This window comes from Papilio xuthus, unplaced genomic scaffold (genome assembly GCF_000836235.2).
Source record: "Papilio xuthus unplaced genomic scaffold, Pxut_1.1 DF827461.1, whole genome shotgun sequence".
Lineage (NCBI taxonomy): Eukaryota > Metazoa > Arthropoda > Insecta > Lepidoptera > Papilionidae > Papilio > Papilio xuthus.
The window spans coordinates 2,282,158-2,305,811 of record NW_013531188.1 but is presented as its reverse complement, the minus strand read 5'-3'; the positions used below and the strand labels follow the sequence as shown (position 1 = coordinate 2,305,811).

The 23,654-nt window shown below is 34.7% G+C and overlaps 2 protein-coding genes across 2 annotated transcripts in view; one reads left to right on the top strand and one right to left on the bottom strand.

Annotated features, from left to right (window-relative positions):
• The first annotated feature begins 305 nt into the window (after positions 1 to 305).
• On the top strand, positions 306 to 4,961 carry LOC106119425 (G kinase-anchoring protein 1). The gene is made up of 7 exons (XM_013314399.1): positions 306 to 447; positions 631 to 805; positions 1,124 to 1,240; positions 1,577 to 1,760; positions 2,101 to 2,400; positions 2,872 to 3,011; positions 3,294 to 4,961. Exons 2-7 carry the CDS (start codon positions 644 to 646, stop codon positions 3,378 to 3,380), a joined length of 990 nt encoding a protein of 329 aa, XP_013169853.1. The 5' UTR covers positions 306 to 447; positions 631 to 643; the 3' UTR covers positions 3,381 to 4,961.
• Positions 4,202 to 23,654, bottom strand: part of AdamTS-B (ADAM metallopeptidase with thrombospondin type 1 motif B) — a 68,312-nt gene continuing 48,859 nt past the window's right edge. Inside the window, exons 5-20 of the mRNA XM_013314400.1 lie at positions 21,795 to 22,406; positions 20,842 to 21,015; positions 19,637 to 19,887; positions 13,706 to 13,819; positions 10,579 to 10,725; positions 9,557 to 9,627; positions 9,247 to 9,413; positions 8,760 to 8,947; positions 8,308 to 8,438; positions 7,819 to 7,941; positions 7,441 to 7,589; positions 7,204 to 7,319; positions 6,931 to 7,045; positions 6,285 to 6,453; positions 5,874 to 6,016; positions 4,202 to 5,640 (exon numbers count right to left, since the gene is read on the bottom strand). Of these exons, the coding sequence (XP_013169854.1) occupies positions 5,506 to 5,640; positions 5,874 to 6,016; positions 6,285 to 6,453; positions 6,931 to 7,045; positions 7,204 to 7,319; positions 7,441 to 7,589; positions 7,819 to 7,941; positions 8,308 to 8,438; positions 8,760 to 8,947; positions 9,247 to 9,413; positions 9,557 to 9,627; positions 10,579 to 10,725; positions 13,706 to 13,819; positions 19,637 to 19,887; positions 20,842 to 21,015; positions 21,795 to 22,406 (2,805 nt within the window). The 3' untranslated portion in view covers positions 4,202 to 5,505. The remainder of the gene's footprint in view (positions 5,641 to 5,873; positions 6,017 to 6,284; positions 6,454 to 6,930; positions 7,046 to 7,203; positions 7,320 to 7,440; positions 7,590 to 7,818; positions 7,942 to 8,307; positions 8,439 to 8,759; positions 8,948 to 9,246; positions 9,414 to 9,556; positions 9,628 to 10,578; positions 10,726 to 13,705; positions 13,820 to 19,636; positions 19,888 to 20,841; positions 21,016 to 21,794; positions 22,407 to 23,654) is intronic.

The window sequence follows — 23,654 nt, the reverse complement described above, 5'->3', positions numbered from 1 at the left end:
TTAAATTACATACTTCAAATAACTTAATTAAATTGTTGTTTATTTATTATCTAAACTTTAAATATAAAGAAATTATAAATTTTTAAATCACAATTTATTCATATGCACTATGGTTTTTTTTTAAACAGACCAAAAATTATAGAGAAACTTATGAGTGGGATAGACACAATTTTCAAGATGGAGGATCTCCGTTTGCGTTCAATTTGTACCATAGACTAATAGAGTTTCGTATGCCTGATTTTTATTCTCCGTTTGTGTATCTAATTAGACAAGAGTCCCGTCTCTTATTTTATATACTCTTTGCTTGGAACCTTGGTGAGTGATATTGTTGTCTTTGGTGGTACGATTTAAAAATTTTGATTTTATTAAAAAACATTGTTTTGTGTTGTTCACATTCAGCTACCATTCGTATAGTTGTTTTGCTGTACGTAAAATTTCAAATCTAAAGTAAGTATACTTAACATATTTATATTTTTATAATGACATGTATTATGGTACACAAAATGTACAGTAGTCGATTTTCACTACTAGGAAAACTATTAATGTAGTTGACACTTAAATATTCAATAAATTGTAATATAAAACCTAAATTTTGTTAGGTAAAAAATCTTATTAGCATTTTTGTTTTAGCTTTCAAGTGAAAATGGCTGCCTTAATCGTACAATCGCGTTTCGCTGGTCTTAACATTGAAGATGACGATTTTCCCACGTCGAGTAGCGTCCAAAAGCCTAAGAAAACCAAAGTAGAAAATAATAAAAAGTGCGAAGTACCTAAAAAACCAAAAGCTAATGGCAACAAGTCTCAGGTACTTGTAGTTTAATTAAAGCTGTAAAAAAACAAAAAACCAAGTTCGAAATATCTACAAAACACAAAGAATCGTGATAAACAGTTTCTTTTATCTTAGATTTTTTATATATAAAATGCAGAAGTGACAGGAAATTCACACATAATTGCCTTTTGCAACAGCATTTTTACATATTCAGTAAAAAAAATAAGTACATATATATTTTAAATCAATATTTAATCAATTAAAAACCTGTATATGTTTTCCACAAACATTTATAACAGACAGTAGTGTGTAATTTTTATTAATTTTTTTAAACAGAAGAAATTGTTTTAATAGAATGCAAATAAGAAAAAAAAGCAGAAGGCAAACGGCGCAACACCAGAGCAGTGGGAACAATGGAAGGAAAAGGATGTGGAACTTGTTGATGGCAATTTTGAAACTGAATTACAACAAGTAAGACTAACTTTATTACTAAAACTAGCTGTCGCCCGCTATGCTGCTGGTGTGGAATTTAAAAAAAAAATTATGTTAGTGTCCTATGTGTTCTTTTAGACTATGTTTAACATATATGCCAAAATTTCAGCAAGATCCATGCAGTCCGTTTGGTGATAACTTCAAACATCCATCCATCCAATATTCACATTTTTAATCTTAGTAAGATGTGCTGCACTATATTGTTGTATTTATTTCATGAATAAAACTTTTTTGATATGTACAAATGCAATAAAAAATAAGATAAATAACAACATCTGTCAGTAATGTGACATATAACAACAATGAAATTTTCAGGCAATTCTTTTATCCAAACTTGATTATGAAGAAAAGAAAGATGTGTACAAACAACTGAAGAAGGATGCACAAATGGAGAAGAAAACTGAATCAATCCGTGTGAATAATAAAAAAATGAAGAAGAAAAATGTTATGAGCTTGGATCAATTTAATGGAATGGTCAATCCTGCAGAAGATGTTAAAAGTGAGTGCTATATTTTAAATATTCATATAGAATCTTTATTTAAGCAAAAACCTAAACTTGAATGAATACTAAATGGGCCTGAATGGCTTTGAAAGCACAGCAATGATTCAATGATTTTCAGTCCATACACTTTGTGATAAGACTTTTTTTTAGTGTTTTAAATTACAAAAGTTCATCAACTTATTTTACACCAAATTGAAAACCATTGTAACTTACTAAAGCTACATTTTTTTTAATATTCTAGAATATATTTTACGTATTTTTTCACCCCTAACTTAGGGTTGGCTCCAAGCCCCTCAGTAGGTACTGTGAACTGATGATGGTGAATTATTTTTTGCAGTCATTCAAAATGATGAAGTAGCAGAAGAAGAAAAATGTATTAATAAAGACACAGAGTTTTTCGAAAGAATAAAAGATGACACAAAAAATGAATTGCTTAGAGAAAAAATAATTGATAGAATTAAAAACCAAAACAATGCATCTGATGAAGTTTTAACAAGAGTACAGTTTGCTGATGCTTTGGATAAGAAGAATCAAGAAATAGCAGCATTACGTGAGGAACTTGTGACTTTGAAAAAGGAATTACATACAGTGAAAACAAGAAATAAAAAGCTATGCAATATTCTTGGTCAAGGAGAAAGTAAGATTGTTTTTTATATTCTATTAATGCTAGGAAATAATTAAAAAAAAATTACATCTTTTATAAAATAAATTAGGAATGTGTAATGTTGTTTCTAATAAAAGTTTGCGTATTTTTGTTAAAATCCGTATCTTTCTAGCAATTTTTGACAGATTGTGATCAGTAATCCGCATATTTTTATTGAAACAAATTAAAATCTTAATAATATTATAAATGCGAATGTTTAGATGGATGGAAGTTTGAAGGTATCTCCAGAATGGTATCATGGATCTAGCTAAAATGTTATGTTGGCATAGATGTTAAAACATAGCCTGGAAGAACACAGGCTTCTTATGGTTTTTTTATTCCGCACTGGGGTCTGCTTGAATGCAGTAAATAATGAAATTGCTAAAAAAAAAGCAACTTATGCATAGCTTTTTATCTATTAAGTTATATGTAAATATTATTCAAATGGTTTATTTTATTTTTTAGTGAAAGACAAAGCAGAATTACTAATAGATGTGGAGAGACTGCACTCGGTAAACTCTGAACTGACTGCTGAGCTGGCATCACTACATTCTGATCTTGAAAAGGAACGTTCCAGGAACACAGACACTAAATCTAGAGATAAGGTAAGGTTTATCTTTATGATATGTTTAAATATACACCACTAACTTAGGGTAGGCTCCGAGCACCTCGGTGGGGACATATAGTGAGCTGATGATGATGATGATATTTAAATATTTAGCTATGGATTCTTGAGAAATTATGGATGCCGGATGCACAATAAGAGTCGGTATAAGGTCACTAAGGAAGATCTTGTGACTTTGAGTAGTGTAGATTTCTCATAATAAATCTCCAATGAATGTGACCACTTAGAATCTGAGTGTAGCAGTTTCGTCAATTTTTTTCAGAAATATCCAAATAAAAAGAAAAGCATCCGTTTCGATGTCTCATCCGAGGCTCTTGTTACAAAAGAGGCTGGTTGCGGTCCGGAATGACAACAAACAACAGCTGATTAATGTAAAAATATAAAATAAATATATGTACAGATGGATAAGTTGACATTTTAACCCAACAATTGTAGGCTGAGATAGCATTTATTTATTTTTTACTGATCATAATGCTAGTTTCACAAGAAGGCAGAACAGTGCGGTAAGCAGTAGGGCAGTGCAAAATAGTACTTTTCTGTATGGCTGTGTGTCCAAACAGTAGCAGTACTGTTCTGTCTTACTATACTGCCTTTTTTGTAAAATATGGTCTAAAATAACCCCTTTGACGCCTAAAGCCTAATTAAATTAGTGAAAAAATCATAGTGAATAAAGTCTACCATCATTGGGTTTAAAATCGAGGGCTTGTTTTTTTAATGATAAAAATAAAAATCTCATAGATCTATATCTTTACTTTAATATCTATTTTAAAAAATAAAAAATTCCTCAGTGAAGTGATTTTTATTATTCCACGGCCGTAATAAATATTGTGACCGATTTAGTATTACTCGCATGCGAGAAATAAAAAAGTATATTTTGATATACGTATATGGTATTTTATTTATAATCTGTGTTATATGCACTTGTAAGCATAAGTTTCCATTGCTTAAAACCAATGGCCGAAACACCCAATTTAAACCGCCGAAATCCATATGGACCCGACACTGGGTATGGATATCCGTGACGTCGCCCGTGCCTTACTAAAAAACGATAGGCAATGCGATCTTACTTTAAGAATACGTAGCGAAAACTAAACTGTAGATGCAGATGTTCAGTTTGTTGCATAAATAAATCTTTGATGCAGCGGGAAAGAGGATAAATGAAAAATAATATAAAACATCGTAAGATTTTATTCCGATCCTTAATTAAATACACAATTGTAATTAATATGTGACAGCGATACGTGTATTGCATTTGTAAATGTAAAATTAATAAAATATAACATTCGTAACTAATGGTTAGTTTTAATGTTCCTCAAATTAAAATTGTGTATCAATAGATCGATAGAAAATATTCTCTGACGAATCTTAGAACTGAAACATCAGGAATCAACTTTACATTACTAAGCTACAGTTAGATATTACTGGATAAATAGAGAATACTACTAGCGTTACGATTATGCTTCGTCGGTTAAAAATAATGAGGGCACAAACATAAATAAATATCTTCCGCTCCAATCTTGACGCGTTTTCACTGGTTTTTATACATATAAATTAGTCTTATCAAAATCAAGTAGTGGGTTAAATGTTACATAAAATGTTTACGACGACACATTTTGAATACATGCAAGTTCGGTCTGCGCGCGCGACGGTCTACGTCCGCGTCACGTGACTAGGCACAACGAACAGCAGCGCGTCAACGCTATCCATATCCATTGTGATCCACAGCAATCCATCCGTATAAACATGAATTCTGCAGCATTTATTAGTATTACCTATGTATAAGCTTACAATGTACTTATAATACGAGTGTCATATTGGCAGTAATCGTGTTTATGGCAACGTGAATTTGAATTAAAATATATTTTTGGTCCAAATTTTTTTTTACAGTATTCTACTAACGACTTTCACGTCCCGTTACTTTATTATACTTCGAAGGAATACATACACCACATTAATACTGATGTTATAAGAATTTTTAAAATATTAATATTAGTTAAGACTAAGCGAAGACTATGTTAAAACTAGAGTTCACTTATATAATATGGCAGTAAGTGGTAATCGCGGAGCGTCATCTCGAGTGCAGTCGAGACCCGCTCGCCACTACACGGTGATGTTGTTCGAGGCCGCGTCAGTGCATACATACTACTCGATGGGCTACGTATTCATTACGTATCTCACACGACACCTCGGCAAACTTAATATCACTCACACGTTAAATTGTCACTCTCACATCTCCCGAGACTTCGCACTTTATAGTTCATTCAATTTACGTTTCGTTCACTTGACTCTTTATCATTCTCGTTCTTTCCATCTTTGTGGTCAATAAAACGATTGACCTGTGTACTTTTTGTAACACAACTTTCAGTTGTGATTCCATCAATTGGATTTACAACAATTCGTTCGTTTATTTTTTACGCCACGTTAATTCATCTCTTATGTTTTTCCATTCCGTATAATTTGCAAAATTGTTTCATCTAGCAGGCCGGCACATCAGCGCACTTGATAATGCTAATGGGTTTAATGGCCGCGTCGCACAGGGAATCTGGTATCACGTTATTCGTTGTCTTGTCCACGCAGTAAACACTCCGTTGTTTTGTTGCATCCTCGCCCTGCAAAGAAGTAACAAAACTTATTTTGTTTAACATTAAAAGGAACGGAAATGTTCATTAACGTGCCAAATCTTTCATAAACGTGTTTATCTTTCTTTACTTTCCACTGAAAATCTGACGAGACTGTAACTTATATTTGTGACTACACAAAAGCAAAAGACTGGTCCTTTGTCATCGGTTGAAATAGTTCGCCTTTTACTAATATAAATAACGAAGCTTCATATTACTCGTACCGGCATGTGGCAGGCGGCGGAGCAGAGGTTCCATGCGCCGACCCACCAGTGTGCACGAGGGCAGGCCGCCGCCCGGCAGCGCTGCATCAGCGCCTCGTGCCGCGGCGGCTCAGCCTGGTAGCACTGCGACTGCTCCACCACGCCTGCAATACAAACGTGCATAGTAAATGAGTATTTTCACACAATAACTAACTAAATGTAAAAGAATTTATGAAAATCCTCGAAATAGACATATGTTGATAACTGGGTTATGGATATCTTTAACGCTATGCTATCCATTGTTGCCAATTACTCTAAACTAAGTATCAATTTTGGAAATATGTAAACTAACTTAGGACCTCTGCTAGAGTGGATAAGGTCGAGGATATGATGAAGTAAGACAACGTGGGCTTGTGTTACTGCAGTACATACGGTTGTGTTCGTCGACGCACTGTATGTGGCGGCGCATGTAGCCGTCCCCGCAGGAGACGGAGCAGGGCGACCAGTCGGAGAGGCGGTAGGAGTGTCGGCGCTGCGGGCGCGACACCGTGTACTGGTAGGTGACGCCGGGGTTGCGGTGCTTGCCGCCAGAGATACGTTGCTGCACATCACATGCAACGATAAATGCATTACAGCGACATCTAGCGCCACTCATCAAAAATAATCTTGATAAATAACTGTTGTTTTATTTATCATGAGTTTTTGAGACCAAAATCCCCGTTCAAAACAGTCCTTATCTCTGTATTGTCAAAGATAATGACAGGTATCACATGATGACGATGTTTTATAAATTTTGGTCTCGGAAACCAACGGCTATTATATATAAATAAGTGGGGCTAAATTTATTATTATAATATATTAAAGCAATGCAAGAAATAATTAATTGTGCCACTAGCTTAGTGAATTTTTTTTATTACAAAACTCAATTACTATATTATTATCACGAATTCTGCTAATCTGACAAAATCTCCACGTGCATCGGTTGACTACAGAAATGTTTTTTTTTTTACATTTTGTTTGGCTATTACAAGAGAAATTTTCTAACTAATATTTCAATATCTTAGTTTGAATTACTTACGAATACTTTGATATCTTCAGCGAGAGGTCCGCTGATGCGCACTTTTTCCCAATCCCGATCTCGCTCGTAGATCGCCGGCGCCCCCGCCACGAAGTACTCAGATATTGTTGCATTTCTATATACAAAGATAAAAAAACTCTTGTGAGGATGAAATATTTAAAAATTGACAGGAAAAAACATAGAATCAGGTTCTTATGAATTGACCAGACTGTTGCGAAGGGACGTAGTAACACGATATTGGACAACTTTCAGTTATAGGCTATTGTCACTGACCTGGCGCCGACGAGGTACATCCTGCGAGACTTGGCGCTCCTGATGGAGATGTAGTTGCCGGTGCTCACCTTCTCCTCAATCTTTACATTTCTGGAACCCGCTGGAATCACTGCAACCTGGAACAAAATGTTTTCTCAATTTGTTTGAATTACTAACTATAGAATCAATCTTGAACTGTATTGTAATTTATCGTGGTTTTCCTATATCCGGGACTGAAGTTTAGATTAGTGTGTGTACCTCAGAGAAGCCAGGCTGCCTGGCGGTGTCCTTGGTGTAAATGCCGAGCACGGTCTTGCAGGCGGCGCCGGAGCCCCCGCACACGCCGCACGCGTCCTCCTCCAGCTCTGAACCCACGATCCAGTCGCAGCCCACCTTGTAGCACACGCCTACACACGTACACACACAAACTTAGAATTACTATTACAATTCTTGAAATCTTCTAAGCGATTGTTTTAGTTACAACTAAAATATTATGTAGCATCGTGGAATGCAACCTGCACATATATGTGAAGTAATTCAAAGACATTTGTAAAGTCAACCAAGCCACACTGAACTATGGTTATAAACAGAATATCGTATAAGTACTGGTTCTAAAAAGAAATAGTGTTAAATTACCAGAAATGCACATGTCCCTGGCGCCGAGATTCTGCTTGCAGGGCGTGCCGTCTGCCACGAAGCCGCCCAGCATCTCCACGTCGCTGCGGCTGCGCGGGATGCATTGCAGCTCGCATGGCTTGTCTAAACACATAATATATTTTGTTGAACAGCGTTATTAGTACTAATATGTGGAGTATCAATAGGGCGAAATTTAATTTGACCGTCGATGTCAATGGTACGGATGATGATTTTACTATTGATGACAATAGTACAGATAATGATTTGACTATTATAGTCTTTACTACTGATGATGATTTCACTATTAATGTCAATAGTATAGACCTGATTTGATTAAGAATGTCAATAATTCGAATTTGGAATTAACAATTAGGTGATTGGTTTACTGTATTACGATTTATTGCAGGCTATCTAGTTATTGAAAATTATAAAAGATTTATCTGATTATAATTCCTGTGAAACTTTATATTTTAACATAAAGTTACGAACCTTGATCGAAATACGGCACCCAGTCGGAGATGGTCTCGTTGTTGTATGTAATGTTGTTGTACTTGGCGCACTGCACCTCTCTGAATGTCGGCTCGTTGATAGGGCACGGATCCGTGTTGCATACTTTGTAGCTGCAATTACAACACACCTTAAGTCTAGTCTCAGTTAATTATAGTTCTTAATCAATTAACATACAAGGAGTGATGAATACAGTTAAACTTAGAACCTATTATTATTCACACATTTAAACTTTTTATCTTCTAAACATCTTACATAAGTTGCTGTCGAGAATTGGATGACGAATAAATGAATTGTTATGCTTGTGCGCATATCGTCTTTTTTATTTCATTAGTTAGTATCAGGCTTGGATTTAGTAGAAAGAGGAGACCAAGGTATAGGTTAGGTAGATGTATTTTGGTGATACTTTGTTGGTGTTGGAACGTATTAGTTACCGGCTCCTGTCACCGATGCAGTATTTGCCGTTGTTGAGCGGCTCGGGTCGGTTGCACTCGCGCGCTTGCGTGCTGACGCCAGCGCCGCACGAACGCGAGCACTCACTCCACTCTCCCCACTCGCCCCACCCGCCGTCGCGCGGCGCTGGCGACGGACTGCGCGCCACGCATGTCTGGTTCTGGCACCACTGTACAAATCATAGATAATTGTTTATTTTTTTTATATCAGTAGAAAAGGCAAAGGTCAAATTTTTGTGCCCGTATGAAAGGCAGAATTAATAAAGCAAATAGAGTTTTTTTGAGGAATAAATAAATAAAAGTGTTTCATTAGCTGTTGTTAGAAACATTGTCGTTCATAATTACGTTTCCATCAAGACCTAAACTATCAAAGAAATAGTCTCATAAAAGTACACCAACACATAAGGGTAATTTTTTCGATAGTACAATTCTAATAGCAATTAATATCTTCGAGAGCGTCGAGCAGTACCATGTTATCTCCGCAGGTGGTGCCCGGGGCGGCGGGGCGCAGCATTGTCTTGCAAGTGTTATTGACGAGACACCAAAGATGTTCACACAGCTCCGTAGGCTTGGCGCAGACCACCGCCTCCGCGCCGAACTGCAGGTGGCATTGCGTCGCAGCGTCGAACGTCACTCCTGACAACCATAGACAAGAAGATATATTTTAATCTGTTTACAGATATTAAAGACAGTGTTGGATACATTTTGAAGGATAGTTAAGGTGTGGTTTACTAATACTTGCAAATTGGTTAAAATAAGAAATAGATGTATAAACTTACCAGCTGGCACTTCAGGATAAACGTACTCTTGTTGTGACGGCAAGTCGCTTAAACATTCTCCTAAACCGGCGCTGAAAACAATTACAAATTTTTTACAGGCCCTGCATCGAAGTAGGCTTTGAACTATTGAACGACGGATATTTTTTAGGGATCTTCAATAAACTCAGAAAAGAATGGCAGTGAATTTTAAAAGCTAATAAATCAAATTCTTCGTAGTTAAGTTGGAAAAGCCGTTTCTAAAGTTGTAAAAATTCGACTTATCATTGATCAAATAAATGACAATAGTCTATTATTAGGAAAAACCTGATTTGGCGAAAATGTACAGATTAAATAAACGTTTATGTTTCAAATATGTAAATGAAATATATTATATAATTTATAAAGCATTTTGTATCATAATTATATAAAAGGATAGATTTATATTTATTACGCGTCAATTAATTTGCAACCTAGATACAATGGTTTATTTTAAAATGATAAAAATAATCACATTGAACTTATTAGAGAACGAATGCGGACGATTCTTAGATAATCTAAGTCATACTGTGACTAAATTAATTCGTCCTTCTGAGAAACAAAGATTAGTAGTCACTTTGTCTAACGTGTTTTACGGAACAACTGTGTTTTATTAGGACTTAAAAATCAAAATGGCGACCATTATGTTGACAAGCTTCATATGATTTATGTTCCACGGACCGGTTATTCAATGAAACATATTCAGATAAAGTTATGAGTATATACAATGTATGCAAAGATAAATTTGTTTAGTTTTTGATAATTTACAGTTTTATCGTGTTAATTTTGTCTCTTCTATTTATAAATGTGTGTTTGCTTTTGCAACAACGAGTAATGGTAACTAATATTTTAATAAAAATACAAATAATTGACTTTAGCTTTAGCCGATTTGTACTCAGTTTGTTCTACAAAGAGGTCTTGCCTTTTCACGGTAGTGTGTACTCTACTTTTGTCTATAGTTGCAGTTGGCATTTTATAAAGAGGTATAAAGAAAGGAAGTTACTTACTCAAGGAAGTTGGTGACATCTCTCTTGCTGCACCGTGACCATGCCACTTGTATAGTGTCAGCCTCGAAAATGGGTGTCATGACATGTAGGGTAGACCCCTCGCGGCGGTGACATCCGATCTTCTCCGTGTCGTGATACAGGCCGAAACTGTTCAAATTATAATAAAAATCAATAAAAAATATACTCACGCCGATGAACGTTTCTATGTACAAAACTCCTGCTTAAAAAGTGTGGTAACATACTTAGTTGTACAAATTAAAATTTGCGTGTAAAAATTACGTAGGCGTCGTAATTAATTAGGGTTAAATTTTGAAACACTCTTAACTTAGGAAATTGCATTCTTTGTTATAGACGAATATTGCATGTATATATCGTACGAAATATAAGCCCGTGTTTGGCTACATATCTAGGTCACGGACGTGTTATCTTTATATTCAAATTATGTTTCAGAAATGCATACATTGATATCTTTAAAAATACCTCATTATTTACTATGCAGTTAAGATTATAACATTGTCTTTAAAATATAAAGTTGCGTGGGGCCGATAGCGTCGCGTCAATGCGCCGGAGTGCATCGTACTCCACGAATGATGCATTCATACTGAGGAAGAAGGTCATTGCCTGCATTGTACTGTTTGCACGACTTACGTAACCAATATTTATTTAGGCTCGCTGCGACTCCACTATACTTACTGTTCTCGTAAAAACATATGTCTGCGTCAGGAACGTGCCATACAAACATAATATTATAATGTAGGAACAATCCGAGTAAGAGAATAATTTCTTGAAGCAATTAAGGCGAACCTTAATCTTAATAAATGTTTACGTCACAATAAAATACAAGCACATAATAAAGGGTGTTCTTTTCCGATTGAACAAGAGTGTATAAAGATACACTGAATTTATTTGATAAAAATCTAAAAATAATACGGTTTTTAAGAGAATCGATTAAATAACCGATTTATAGGTTTAACATAATAATTTACAATAAATTTTGATATGTTTAACAGTTAACGTTAAGAAAAACATTAGGATATTTTGATAGGCGCGGATGTTGCGCCGCGTCCTTGCGGTAATCTCAGCTTGGAGCTCGGGGCGTGACTCACGTCTTACAATCGAAGTGCTCGGCAACAGTTCACGAATAAAACTCAATACAGAATTATTCCCGAATGTACACACCCATACAGTATGATGCTAGAACATTTGGCTTGCGTAATCCCGTTTACACAAAACTAAAATACGTTCTAACGAGTATGCGTAATCATTTACGAATTATACGTGCATGTATAAGTTCACGGGTTATATATTTTGTTAAATTTTACTAAGTTCTGACCCAAAATATCATAAAAACGATAGTACAGACGAGAATATGATGTTCTTTTTTTAGTTAAGTAACACAAAATCAACTAACATAGATTTAAATATACTAAAGGATCTACTCTTGTTTCTGTTGATATCTCCACATAATGGTGTTAAAACACACAGATATTTTTTTTAAATAATATAAAAATAACTACAAAGTGTTGGATGTGGGGTTAGGTCATTGAAAGATTTGCAGACAATTTTAGCGTAAAATCTATTCTTAATATATCTTTCAATCGTTACATAAGTATAAACAATAACAATCCGCCCGCTAAAATCAAGATTGTAAGGATTAAACGATGTTGCAATGTTTTAATAACCCATTTTACGAGAGTCAGCATCGTAATTGTGCCTTGCGCCGTACGCATGGAGTTTTGCACTGAACAATGCAGGGTTGCCAACATTACTGATTTTATGGACGATTAATGTTCACATAATTTATATTATCTGTGTTAATAAATGTCAATTAATTATCAATACTAATAAACCTATTATTAAACGAAAATGTAAATCTATATATATAAAAGAAAGTCGTGTTAGTTACACTATTTATAACTCAGAACGGCTGTACCGATATGGCTGAAAATTGGAGGAGGTAGCTTAGAGCCAGGAGACGGACAAAGGATACTATTCATTTTTTTCGAATTTATGCCTTGAAGAGCTGCTTTTTATTTAACTTATCTATATATTAAGTTTTTTTTTTATATATCCACGCGGACGGAGTCGCAGCGGCAGCTAGTATAAGTTAAAAAAGTAAATTGTATTGTACAGTTACTAGTGTTTTGAACATGTTTCTGTTGTAAATTAAATTTGTATACAAAATACATAGTCGAGAACATGCGAGTAAAGATTAGTTACGTCGTAAATTTTACCTAATAAATGGTTAATACTAATAGGTTTAATTTAATGTGTTAGCATAAATAGGAATCTTTTAACCTTTTGATAGGAAATTGATTTGGTATTGATTTAAGGAAGAATTATTTTACATTTAGTTTTTTTGCAATGACCTTAAGTTTGGCAGCCTCTAATGGTATTGTAACGAATTTGATTGCATCATTAGACATGTCGTCTTACAATCACTAATACTCTTGCGATAAATTTATAAACCGGTTGTATTTCTTGTGTTTATTATTAGGTAATTGATATTTCAGTTAATTTGATATCGATTGAACCGTAGACGTTCGATTCGAACGGAATGAGCACAATAAGTAATTATCCTAATTGGGTTCATGTATTTTATGGTTTATACAATGTTGTTTAATAAAACTGCTCAGTTATACGTTCCAACATAATCTCATTTTAAAAGTAATACTTTGTAGATTGTGATTTTGCGTGGTATAATACAATTTATAAGCCGATTTATGCTTAACTAGCAATGACAAGTGGCGACTTCTTTACGTCAGGAAATCAACAATCAATCAAAAAAAATATTTTCTTTCTGTACATCCTCTCCTCCGTCGATATATACCTTTAGGTAGGCAACGTTAGCACGTAAACAGTTCAATAGTTCACATAAACTTCAACCGTTAAGCCGCGGATCAACTTCAAAATTGGCAGTCCACAGTTCATTGTGATATTCTGTAACTATGTGAGGTAACATAAGCTGCCTGGTGACTAGCAGCTCAGAGCTCGACATACAAATCATAAATCTACGCAGTTGCGAATTGAACTGAGCTGGGATTCGGTTTACTGAGTTGTTTCACGCATGTGAGCTACAGCTCACTAGTTGACCTGTAATTTGTAATATTTAAAGTATGATACTGACTTGTGTCCGAGCTCGTGAGTGATGGTGTGTGCCAGCATGATGCCGTTATCCTCGTTGACGGAGCAGCTGCGGTCCGGCTTGCACATACCAGCAACATGCGCCACGCCCAATGTACTGGAACAACACGAACGATACAATTCATATCTTGAATGTAATTTAAACTAACCGCAGTGCCTATTAAATGGAAGATTTCGAGGTAAGTAATGTTAGGAAGAAAATCCTAAAATATGGCAGTGTAATGACGCAACACTAGCCTTACTAAAATGTCGACGTATATGCCCCATCACAATTCATTATGACACTGGACTTCTGACTGACTGGACTGGACTGGATTCTAACTAATACTGAATAAAAGCAAAAAGATAGGATTTATAGGATGTGACCAGTTCAGCATACTTTATCACCAGCTTCAAGCATTGGTTGTGCTGTTGTCAGCGTATTTTTACTGTTAAAATTGAACTCATCGTCGCTTTATTAAATCAAACAGTTACATATAAATTTGTTATCATTTTCATCATTTATTTTTTATATAAAATGTATGAATGAGTGCGTCGTGTTACATATCGTTCGAAATGAAGCAGCGGTAAACGCGACATGGCAATGTCAATATTGTACTGGTTTAGTTTACTTTTACCACAGATAAGATTTTATAACTCAATAAGAGCTTTATCTATTCCACTTTAGGCCATTTCTTTCGTATAAAGATAATTTGTTTTAACATCCGACGTGTCTGGCGTTGTGTTTAGACTAGTAAGGTATACTAAAATAAACAAAGAGAATATTTTATATTTACGAAGGGGATTTTATTTACGATCGGGTGTTCAAATTATTTAATTTATTAACGGCTTATAAAGTAAATTGTACTTTCATATTTTACCTACAATATAGAACTTACCTTCAGTGTTTAAAATAAATAAAAACAATATTAGAGGAAGAAATTACGAGTAAACACAAATACAGGTAAAAAATTATATACCGATTACCAATATATTTTAAAAGAATAAATAAAATTGTAGTACAGGACGGAAATATGTACTGTCTGGAATAGAAACTTGTCGCGTCGTCTGTTTCGCGTCGCCTGACTACATACCAAAGTTCTACAAGTTGTCCGGCGCCGCGCACAGTAAATATCGCAATCAAATGTTCGGTCGTTCGCTATTTCTTGAACTACGACTAAAATAGACGTTGCAATTGGAAATATACTATTTAATGATGATATCTTTATGGCTAATTAATTGATTATTTTCTTTGATTGCAGATTGTTCAGATCCACAAAGTATCAAGAATGTTGACTGTATACAACTCATTGAAGAGGTTAAGATTCTTATATAAATTTAATTATTTCATGTCGAATTAGTAGCCTACCATAACTGGCGTTAGTTTAGTCGTCTCATTTCTCCATTTCTTTTTTATATCGTGGAAATTAAATCGCGTTCCATTTTCAAATTATAATAGCCGTTCTTAATAAAATGTTCTTTGCCGTAACACTTATTGGATTTGCGCCATTTAATGTAGATACAATTAACTGTCGATACAACAGGCGCTTTTAAGTTGGAACGAAGCAAAACTGTTCTATCCAATGACATATCCATATAGAGATCAATTGTTCTATAATACTAAACGCAAATATTCAGAACATTTTACAATTAAATGTTTACATGACCTAATAAATCGTTGAACTGTCAACTCGCGATTCGGTTTCAGTTGTATAGTGGGTGTGGTGCATAGCAATATTGAAGCATCGCGGTTGCGGGCGCGGTTGTGAACTACCAGACGGGAATAGGCGGCTAATAATATGCGCCGACGCTGACTCAGCAACGCGGAAGCCGACAGAAAGCTCTATAAATTCACAATAATAAATTCTAAAAAACTATAATACTTAAATAGTCACAACACATTGAGTAATCTTAAATAATCTTACAGCAAAGTGATGCAGAATAGTTGATCACTATAAGACACTTAGTGTAGATTTAGAATTAGAAAACTACACTAAGTGAAAAGTAATGAGAATTAAAACGGCAGTTTTATATATTTACTAACAGTCACCCGCTATGTACGTGCGGAATTAAAAAAAAAAACTTAATTAATAGCCTATGTGTTCTTTCTGACTATGTTTTACATTCATGCCAAATTTCATCGAGATTCGTTCAGCTGTTCTGGAGATATCTTCAAACAAACATCCATCCATCTAAACAATGGCATTTATAATTAGTAAGAAGTAATATTTAACATTTGCTGTTTGGATCAAGTTTACAAGGACATTAATAAAGCTACATAAAGTAACTTTATTATAATTATATTTACCCATACTAATATGTATTACTGTTGTAAGTTTGCCATTATGATAATTATTTATGCGTTGATGTCTTTTCTTAGCGTGTTACGTTACACAAAACATGTTACCTTGCAAGCTATTATAATGAGATATGAAAAGACTTATTAAATCCTATTAATAGGTACATTGTATGTGTTGTCAACAGGTCGTCGGTAAATGTTAAAGACGTTATTACATTGTCAGCTCAGAGGTCCTGTGTAACTGGAATTGGAATTAGTTTCGAAAACGGCGTTACGAAATACAAACGAGCGGTTTGCGGCTCGCGTCCGAATGTTACTTTAGACTTTAATCGACCGCGAACAGGTTGTCGCGTCACAACCATACCGCTTTAAACTTCGTTTCAGTCTCGGCCTTTATTCGGATGTCATTAAAAATTAAACATAAAGAAACGTTATGAATGAAAACTTTTATAATTTAAATGAGATTACCGTTTAAAAGTTTAAGATCTTGCATTTAAAAACCGAGCAATTTTTTTTCTGAATATTAATGTTTTGGCCTTCGTTAAATCGTAATTTTTGCAATGCAAAAAATGAATCGCATAAATAGTCGTGCGAGGCAAAATTATTCAGACAGTTCGATATTTAATGTTTTTTAGAGCGATAAATTAGTTACATACGGCCAGTTTCCTTTTAATAATAAGCAAAAAGTTTTTATGTAAACTTCTTGATGAATAAAAAAGCTAGTGTAAAAAAATAGAATTACGTTCGTCGTCAGAGATTAGCGAAGTGGGTGCGCGGTTGAGGCGTGAGGCGTAAGGTATGAAATGTGAGGTGCGAGTCGAGGTGAGATAAGTCGTGGCGACACGAGACCGCTTGGCGGCAGCGCGGCAGCGGCGGCGACGGACAGTTCACGCTTCTGAATTCCAATCGATCGACTTTTATGCACAATACATCACGATTACATGTTTTATCAAAAATATTAAAATTTACGTAACTACAACAAAACTTACGTAAATTCAAATCCAATTATAGGCATAAACATAAAAGTAAAGTAAAAGTCTTCCAGGACAATTTTTTTAAAAATAATATTATAATTATATGCCTGGAAGATACATAGGCTACTATTTCAGTTTTTTGTTTTTCCGCGTAGACAGAGTCTACGAAATCAAAACTAGGGGCCACAGTATTTGGATCAGAAGTGAGAAACGTGCGACTTTATTACATGTGGGTAAGTAGGTACTCGATGAGTTAAAGTTTCACAGTTTTCAATGCATAATGTATCAATGCAACTGCGGCGGCGGCGGCGGCGGCGGCGACCCCCCAACACCGTTACCTCCTCATTGTATTTTGATTGCAAACTTCCCAGAACATTCGGCTACTCGTTTGTACCGTTTACTGCGCCCATCGGCCTACCTTATTGCATTCATTATACGCTTTTTTGGTGGAAATACGTGCCCAGTATAAGAATTAATTCGCTTAAATTCAACAGTAAACATATCGACAATTTAATCGGCGATTTTAAAAATAAACAATCTTAACTGTCAACATCGTCGCTTCTTTTTATCGACTTTAAAGGATATGAGACTGGTTTTTTGTTTCTTTACAGTAATGTAAATTAATATTGTCCCTAATTGATATTTTATTTCAAGAGTGTAAAGTTAATTATAAAGTTCTGGACACATACGAGTATAGGCATGATGGAGTTGGGTAAGAATGGATCTTTGTTTGGCAACAGACAGCGTCTTGTTCATGTTTATGTAACGTTCAGTTATAGGCTTTTGTTGTAATGAATACCCAATTTGTACACACCCAATATCCTTGGCCTTAATGTCGGCGCTTTTGAAGCGACGTCAGGGCTCACTCGCGCCGTTAGCGCTTCGCAAAACCTTCGCAAAAACTGATAATAATAAGCCGACCGGTATCCGTCCACATCTCTTTTATTTTGACAATGACGTAATTATTTTATTCATGCTTAACTATTGAATACGCTAACGAGATTTAAATCTTAATGACAGCCTTGTGGAACATTATTTTTTTTTGAAAGCATTTATTTAATTTTTATTTAATTCGTGGTCATATTTAATGTGATTTTCCACTGTTGTACTCGTAACGTCATCGTCTCTGTTTTTTAAAAGAATGATAATGATAACGATATGTTTTTAAACAAGTGTTTCGACAATTCAAACTCACAATTGTGTACATTTATATTACTAATATTATAAATGCGAATGTTTAGATGGATGGATGTTTGTTTGAAGGTATCTCCAAAACGACTGAACGGATCTCGATGAAATTTGGCATGCATATAGAACATAGTTTTTTTTTTAATTAAGCAGGGACGGAGTCGCGGGCGACAGCAAGTCTACAAGTAGAGATTTCGAGAACTTGAACGACAAGATATCATTTCGAGTGTTAGTTTAATCTTATCGATTTTTGTACTACATATCGTGTACACAATAAATTCTTATTTAAGAACTCTTATCTAAGTTTTCAATATGTTATGAAATATTCGTCCGATGTTGTCCTGCTGACCGACTTCAACACGATATCTTTTAAGGCAACGAAATGTCACATATGTACGCGAAGTATTAACGTGAAATGTGATTTATGTAAACAAAAACGTTAGATTTTTTTTAGATATACATCTTTTAATTGATTATTGTAAATTGATTCAATTGATATTTCGAAACACTCAGATTTAATTGCATAGTGACTGAGTACTAAGACTTTAGAGCAGATTATAAAATCTAAACAAAAGGTTCTTTCAAAGAAACTTCTAAAATAATCTGTATGGAGCAGTTAGCTGTAATTTTTTCGATTTAAAGATGCTTTTGCTACGTAAATATTGTGAAAGTACAAATCAAGTTTTCACTATATGAAAGCTTTTAGAAACTGGAAACAAATGTTGACTCATGTAATTTTAGACGTAGAGCAACAAATAAGCAAAGGTCCGCTAAACCTTTTATCTGTAATGGGACTAAAAGTTAAAAGACATAAATGGTTTTCTATTTATGTAATACATAATAACTGTTACACGACTAACCTACTTTTCCTATGTTTTCAATAAATTAAACCTATAATTAGAAAATAAAAATTATTTAAAAAAAGTCAATACTACGACCCGTAGTTGAATCGCCAAGTACTCAACGTGAATAAAAACTGACCAGTAAATTTAGAAATAGTTTGGTTAACAAAATGTATGTATACAATTGTAAGTGGTACGTAGGCAGTTAGTGACGACTGGCCCAGTATTGTGGCAGGTGAAGTGGCCCACGTCGGAAAGTGTTCTAATTCTGGCGCACGGTTACTCACCGGACTATTTACTTTACTAACAGACGCCCCTGCCATTGACCTTGTGATAGTGATTTTCACGAACAGATGTGCCTATCGTCAATTTATAAAACGCAATTACGAATGTAATAATCGTACGTAGTTCCATTAAATATGACCTTACTATTAAAAGCACTTCGCAATTACTTGTAAATGTAATTTCTTGAATTACTTATAGCTTTAACTCTATCAAATCAACTATCTCTATCGATTCAATGTTGTCGTTTTCGAAATTAATGAAACACTTAAATTTAAAATTAACAGCAACTTTTACTTCAACGTCCAAACTTTGAATTTAGAATAGTGAGATAAAAATGATATTCGTACCTACAAGGAGAGTCATGTTGGCTGCAGATGTCTTTCCTGGTGACAAGGATGGCCACGTCGTGGTGGTGAGGGTTCTCATCATCATCAGGGTTCAGCTGCTGTTGCCACCAGCAGAACGATTCCAGCGTTGCATCCGCATTGGTGGACACTTTGAGCTCCGGCGCCGATTGCATCTCTTCGACTAGAATTATTTTGACGACAGCAACTTTTATGTAGTTTCCAATTGATGGGTCCATGTATAGAGACGAAACCTAGAGGATAAATATTTTGTAGTAAATAAAATGAAAAAAGAATTACTGCTTACTTTTAGACATTATTAGTTAGAATCCTTGGGCGCGAATGTCGCGCTTTCGTTAACAAGTCAAGTGTCAGATTGATTAGTGAGGGGATACATAAACGTTGACATTTCAATAAGGCTAGAGTTGTGCCAGTACACCAGGACAATGTCGGATGTTCTTCCTAACATTAGTAATATTGAGTAAGTAGTAATTTTCTAGAGATAATTAATATGAGTCAGGCTTCTATTTGTAAGTATTCTTAAGCTTATAGAAAAAAGCCATCTTGTTTTAGATAATCTTTAACAAAGCCGATATTTAACAATGCTTTGTTGTTCTTAATGTGACCTTGACATTTTTATTTTTGTTTTTTTACTTAATTTAAATAACAAAGAAATATAATTTACTTAGTACGTGATTCTGCACTAAAGAGGAAACATATGTTGTAAAAAATTAGATTTACATGCAACGTTTGCTTTAGGAATTAAATATATATTTTATTATTTTTATCTTCAGTTATCTCTTTGCGTTGAAGTATCTAAATATGGTGATTTAATGATATTTTATCAAGGAAAATAAATATACATTTTGTTAAGGGCAAATGTCCAACAATCCGAAATCATACTATAATTTTTGACAAATATCATATCTAAATAATATTATTTGTATTATGCATAAACCAGAGATATATTCTACTCTTAATAATAGGTTTTTTTTACTTCAAAACCTAAAAAAATATGTACTAGTAATAGACACAAAATTTACCAAACGATAACTCCTTTTTGGTGATGAAAAAAAATCAAATCATTCATAACTGAGAGTGTAGGCTCCGAATCCCTTGGTGGTGGTAGTGAGCTGATAATGATGATGAGTTCCTTTTTTAATTAATTTTATTTGATTAAAAGATTAAATAAAATTCCTAATATTTACCATATTCATAATAGTGAGTAGGTAGGTCTCCAAGCTTCCTCGATCGTGGAAGTCAGTCATAGACTTATCAGCGACTAACAACACCTCGACGTGCTGTGGTCGACTGACAGAGCGCGTGGACCTGCGCGTGCTGTCTCTACTGCCGTGCTTCCAGTGCTCTTTACTGCGACTGTTCTAAAATCATATCTTATATTGTTATAAATGTTGTTAATTTTATTAACAAACAGAAACGAAGTAACAGCCGGAGTGGAGACTCCTGAGAGAGCCATCGAGTCTTGTTACTCTTAAACGAGGTTCAGGCTAAGCGCCATCTGCGCTCGGTCACCTTAAGCCCGGCGAAGCTGTAAATGTCTCTTCAAGGCAAACAGTGACTACTCGGTTACAAAAACAACAAACAGACTAACTTTTATGTGTCTAGTATGGAATCCCTTCGAGGTATACGTCAGGCAATTTTATTTAAGAGTGAAATTTGTAATTCTTAAAGATTTAAATGGTAATAAAGTTGGGAGAATCACTTTAGATCCAGCCGCATTTCTCGTCCACCAGTATACTAGACTTGCCTTATTCTTGCCATTAAATCGCCGACGTTATACACGTGATTGCAGCATTTCGCAACTAGAAATCGTGGGATAGTGCTATTTATTACACGCTTACTGTATCCGCTATATTGCAACCACAAACTCTTCTTACACTAAATAGGGTCAGTCCTGAATATGATATTTTGATGAGACTTTAGCGTTAGTACACATATCCTAACTAATATTATAAATGTGAAAGTAACTCTGTTTGTTTGTTCTTCTTTCACGCAAAGAACTGAACCGATTTAAATGAAATTTGGTACACAGTCTAGAGCCTGGGAAAGGACATAGACTACTTTTTAACGTGAAAAATGGATTGTAAGGGGTTGAAGTCGCGAGCACAGCTTGTGTTTCTATAAAGCGTTTGAAACTTACCTTAATGTTCTGGTGCGTACTTATTGTGTCATTATGACGATGAAAGTTTTTAGTCTTCCATTGATACGGTGGTTGTTTTGTTGCGCAATTTTTCGATCTCTTTCGCCTTCGTCTGTTTCTAATACGTCGTAATCTCAGTCTGTCAGAAGCCTTTTCTCGACTCTGACTTTTGCTATGAGAAAATTCGTATGAATTACTATTTTCAACGGATCTACTTCTTGAATTTGTTTGTGGCCGTCGTTGTTCCATTCGTAATCTCGCCTGGTGTCTCCTGAATTCGGTAGGATTAAGTCTAATAGCTTCTAATCTTTTTCGTCTTGCTTCTAAATATTCTCTTCTTCGTCTGTCCCTAGCCTCTTTGTTGCTGCGGTTTTGATGAGTATTCGAGTATCTTCTGGAATTTGTGTTAGTTACTTTGTTGTTTGCTTTATTTTGTGGTAGATTTGATTTAGTTCTGCCATCAACTTCTCTCTTGGCTCGATGATATGCTTCAACTTTGTCTACGGCCGACCGCTTAAATATTACGTGTGGTCGCCCCGCGGAACTATCGGTGGGAACTTGATTGGATGGCTCGATCCAGTACTCTCCGTGCTCAGTCCGTAAAAGGCCCGCCTGTCGGATGCAGAAATTCTATTAGACTTTTTACAATATATAAAAATATAAGTTCATAAAAATCATCATCGGAAATCATCTAAAAATGATCCATTCTCCAAGTATGTATTGATTTGTCAAATGAAATATTTACAGATGATTGATGACTGCTTTGTTAGTAGAGTTATGAAATTTTTGTTCGCGTATTATTTTGTGAAAAAACTTCATCAAAATTAACACTGAATTGTCTCTATCTACATTATCTAAACAATTATTTAGACATATTAAACATTTCTATATATGTATTAAGTTGATTCACGCATCTACAACCGGTTTTAGTAGACGATCGACAAATCTGTTTCTATTACTGCTGGCTACTAAGATAAATTGTTTGATAGTGAAATCTACATAATTTTGCGGTGAATTTAACGTAAATCGTTTCATTTAGACCGCTTTATTAAGTGCCAGCTAACTAATCTACAATGTTGTTATATGTTATTCTTAATCATTAACGTCGCCAGATATCAAATAAAGATTATATCATTTCTACGAATATAATAATTATTTAAGTTTTATAGTGTGAAAGTTACTACGAACACAAATGCCTTAGGCTGATGTCTTTTACAAAATATAATTTCGAAAGTCTGATATAAGTTTCTCAGACCTGAATGAATTTTATTAACGTTCTTAGCTATACATACTCGTATATTATATCATACTATTATTATAATATAAATGCGAATGTTTAGATGGATGGATGCACGTTTGAAGGTATCGCCAGAAAGGTTGAACGGATCTTTGGCAAATTGGCATACATATAGAATATAGTCTAGAAGAACACATAGGTTACTAATTTTATTTTAATACCGCGTTGACGGAATCGCGGACCACAGCTAGTTGATTATAAATGTTTTTATGTTGATAATACACTCCTTAAAATAAACCGTATAAAGTACATATAAATAAGAAACACATGTTACGACAGTACTAGACATAAAGTCGACTGTAGTAAATATTTAATATTTGCTATCGATTAAACATTTGATAAGCATAAAGCGTTCCTGGTACTTGACTGGTCACTTCAGCCGACGGCGGTCGGTCAAGTGGCTTCTGCACGACAGACAGTTGATTGCTATTTATATCCAATTACTATTATATTCTATACTAAAAAGTTTTTATTAACTTGTTTTAAAAAATATTATAAAAGTATGATACAAATTTCGTATTGTGCGTAAGATCTTTTTTTTTTAATATTTTTGGTGGCAAGAG

Excerpts from the sequence above, each read along its gene's own strand:
- LOC106119425 (XM_013314399.1), top strand. The coding sequence starts at position 644 with ATGGCTGCCTTAATCGTACAATCGCGTTTCGCTGGTCTTAACATTGAA. Across the intron at positions 806-1,123 it reads CTAATGGCAACAAGTCTCAG|AATGCAAATAAGAAAAAAAA; the intron begins GTACTTGTAGTT and ends TTGTTTTAATAG. Across the intron at positions 2,401-2,871 it reads TATTCTTGGTCAAGGAGAAA|TGAAAGACAAAGCAGAATTA; the intron begins GTAAGATTGTTT and ends TTTATTTTTTAG.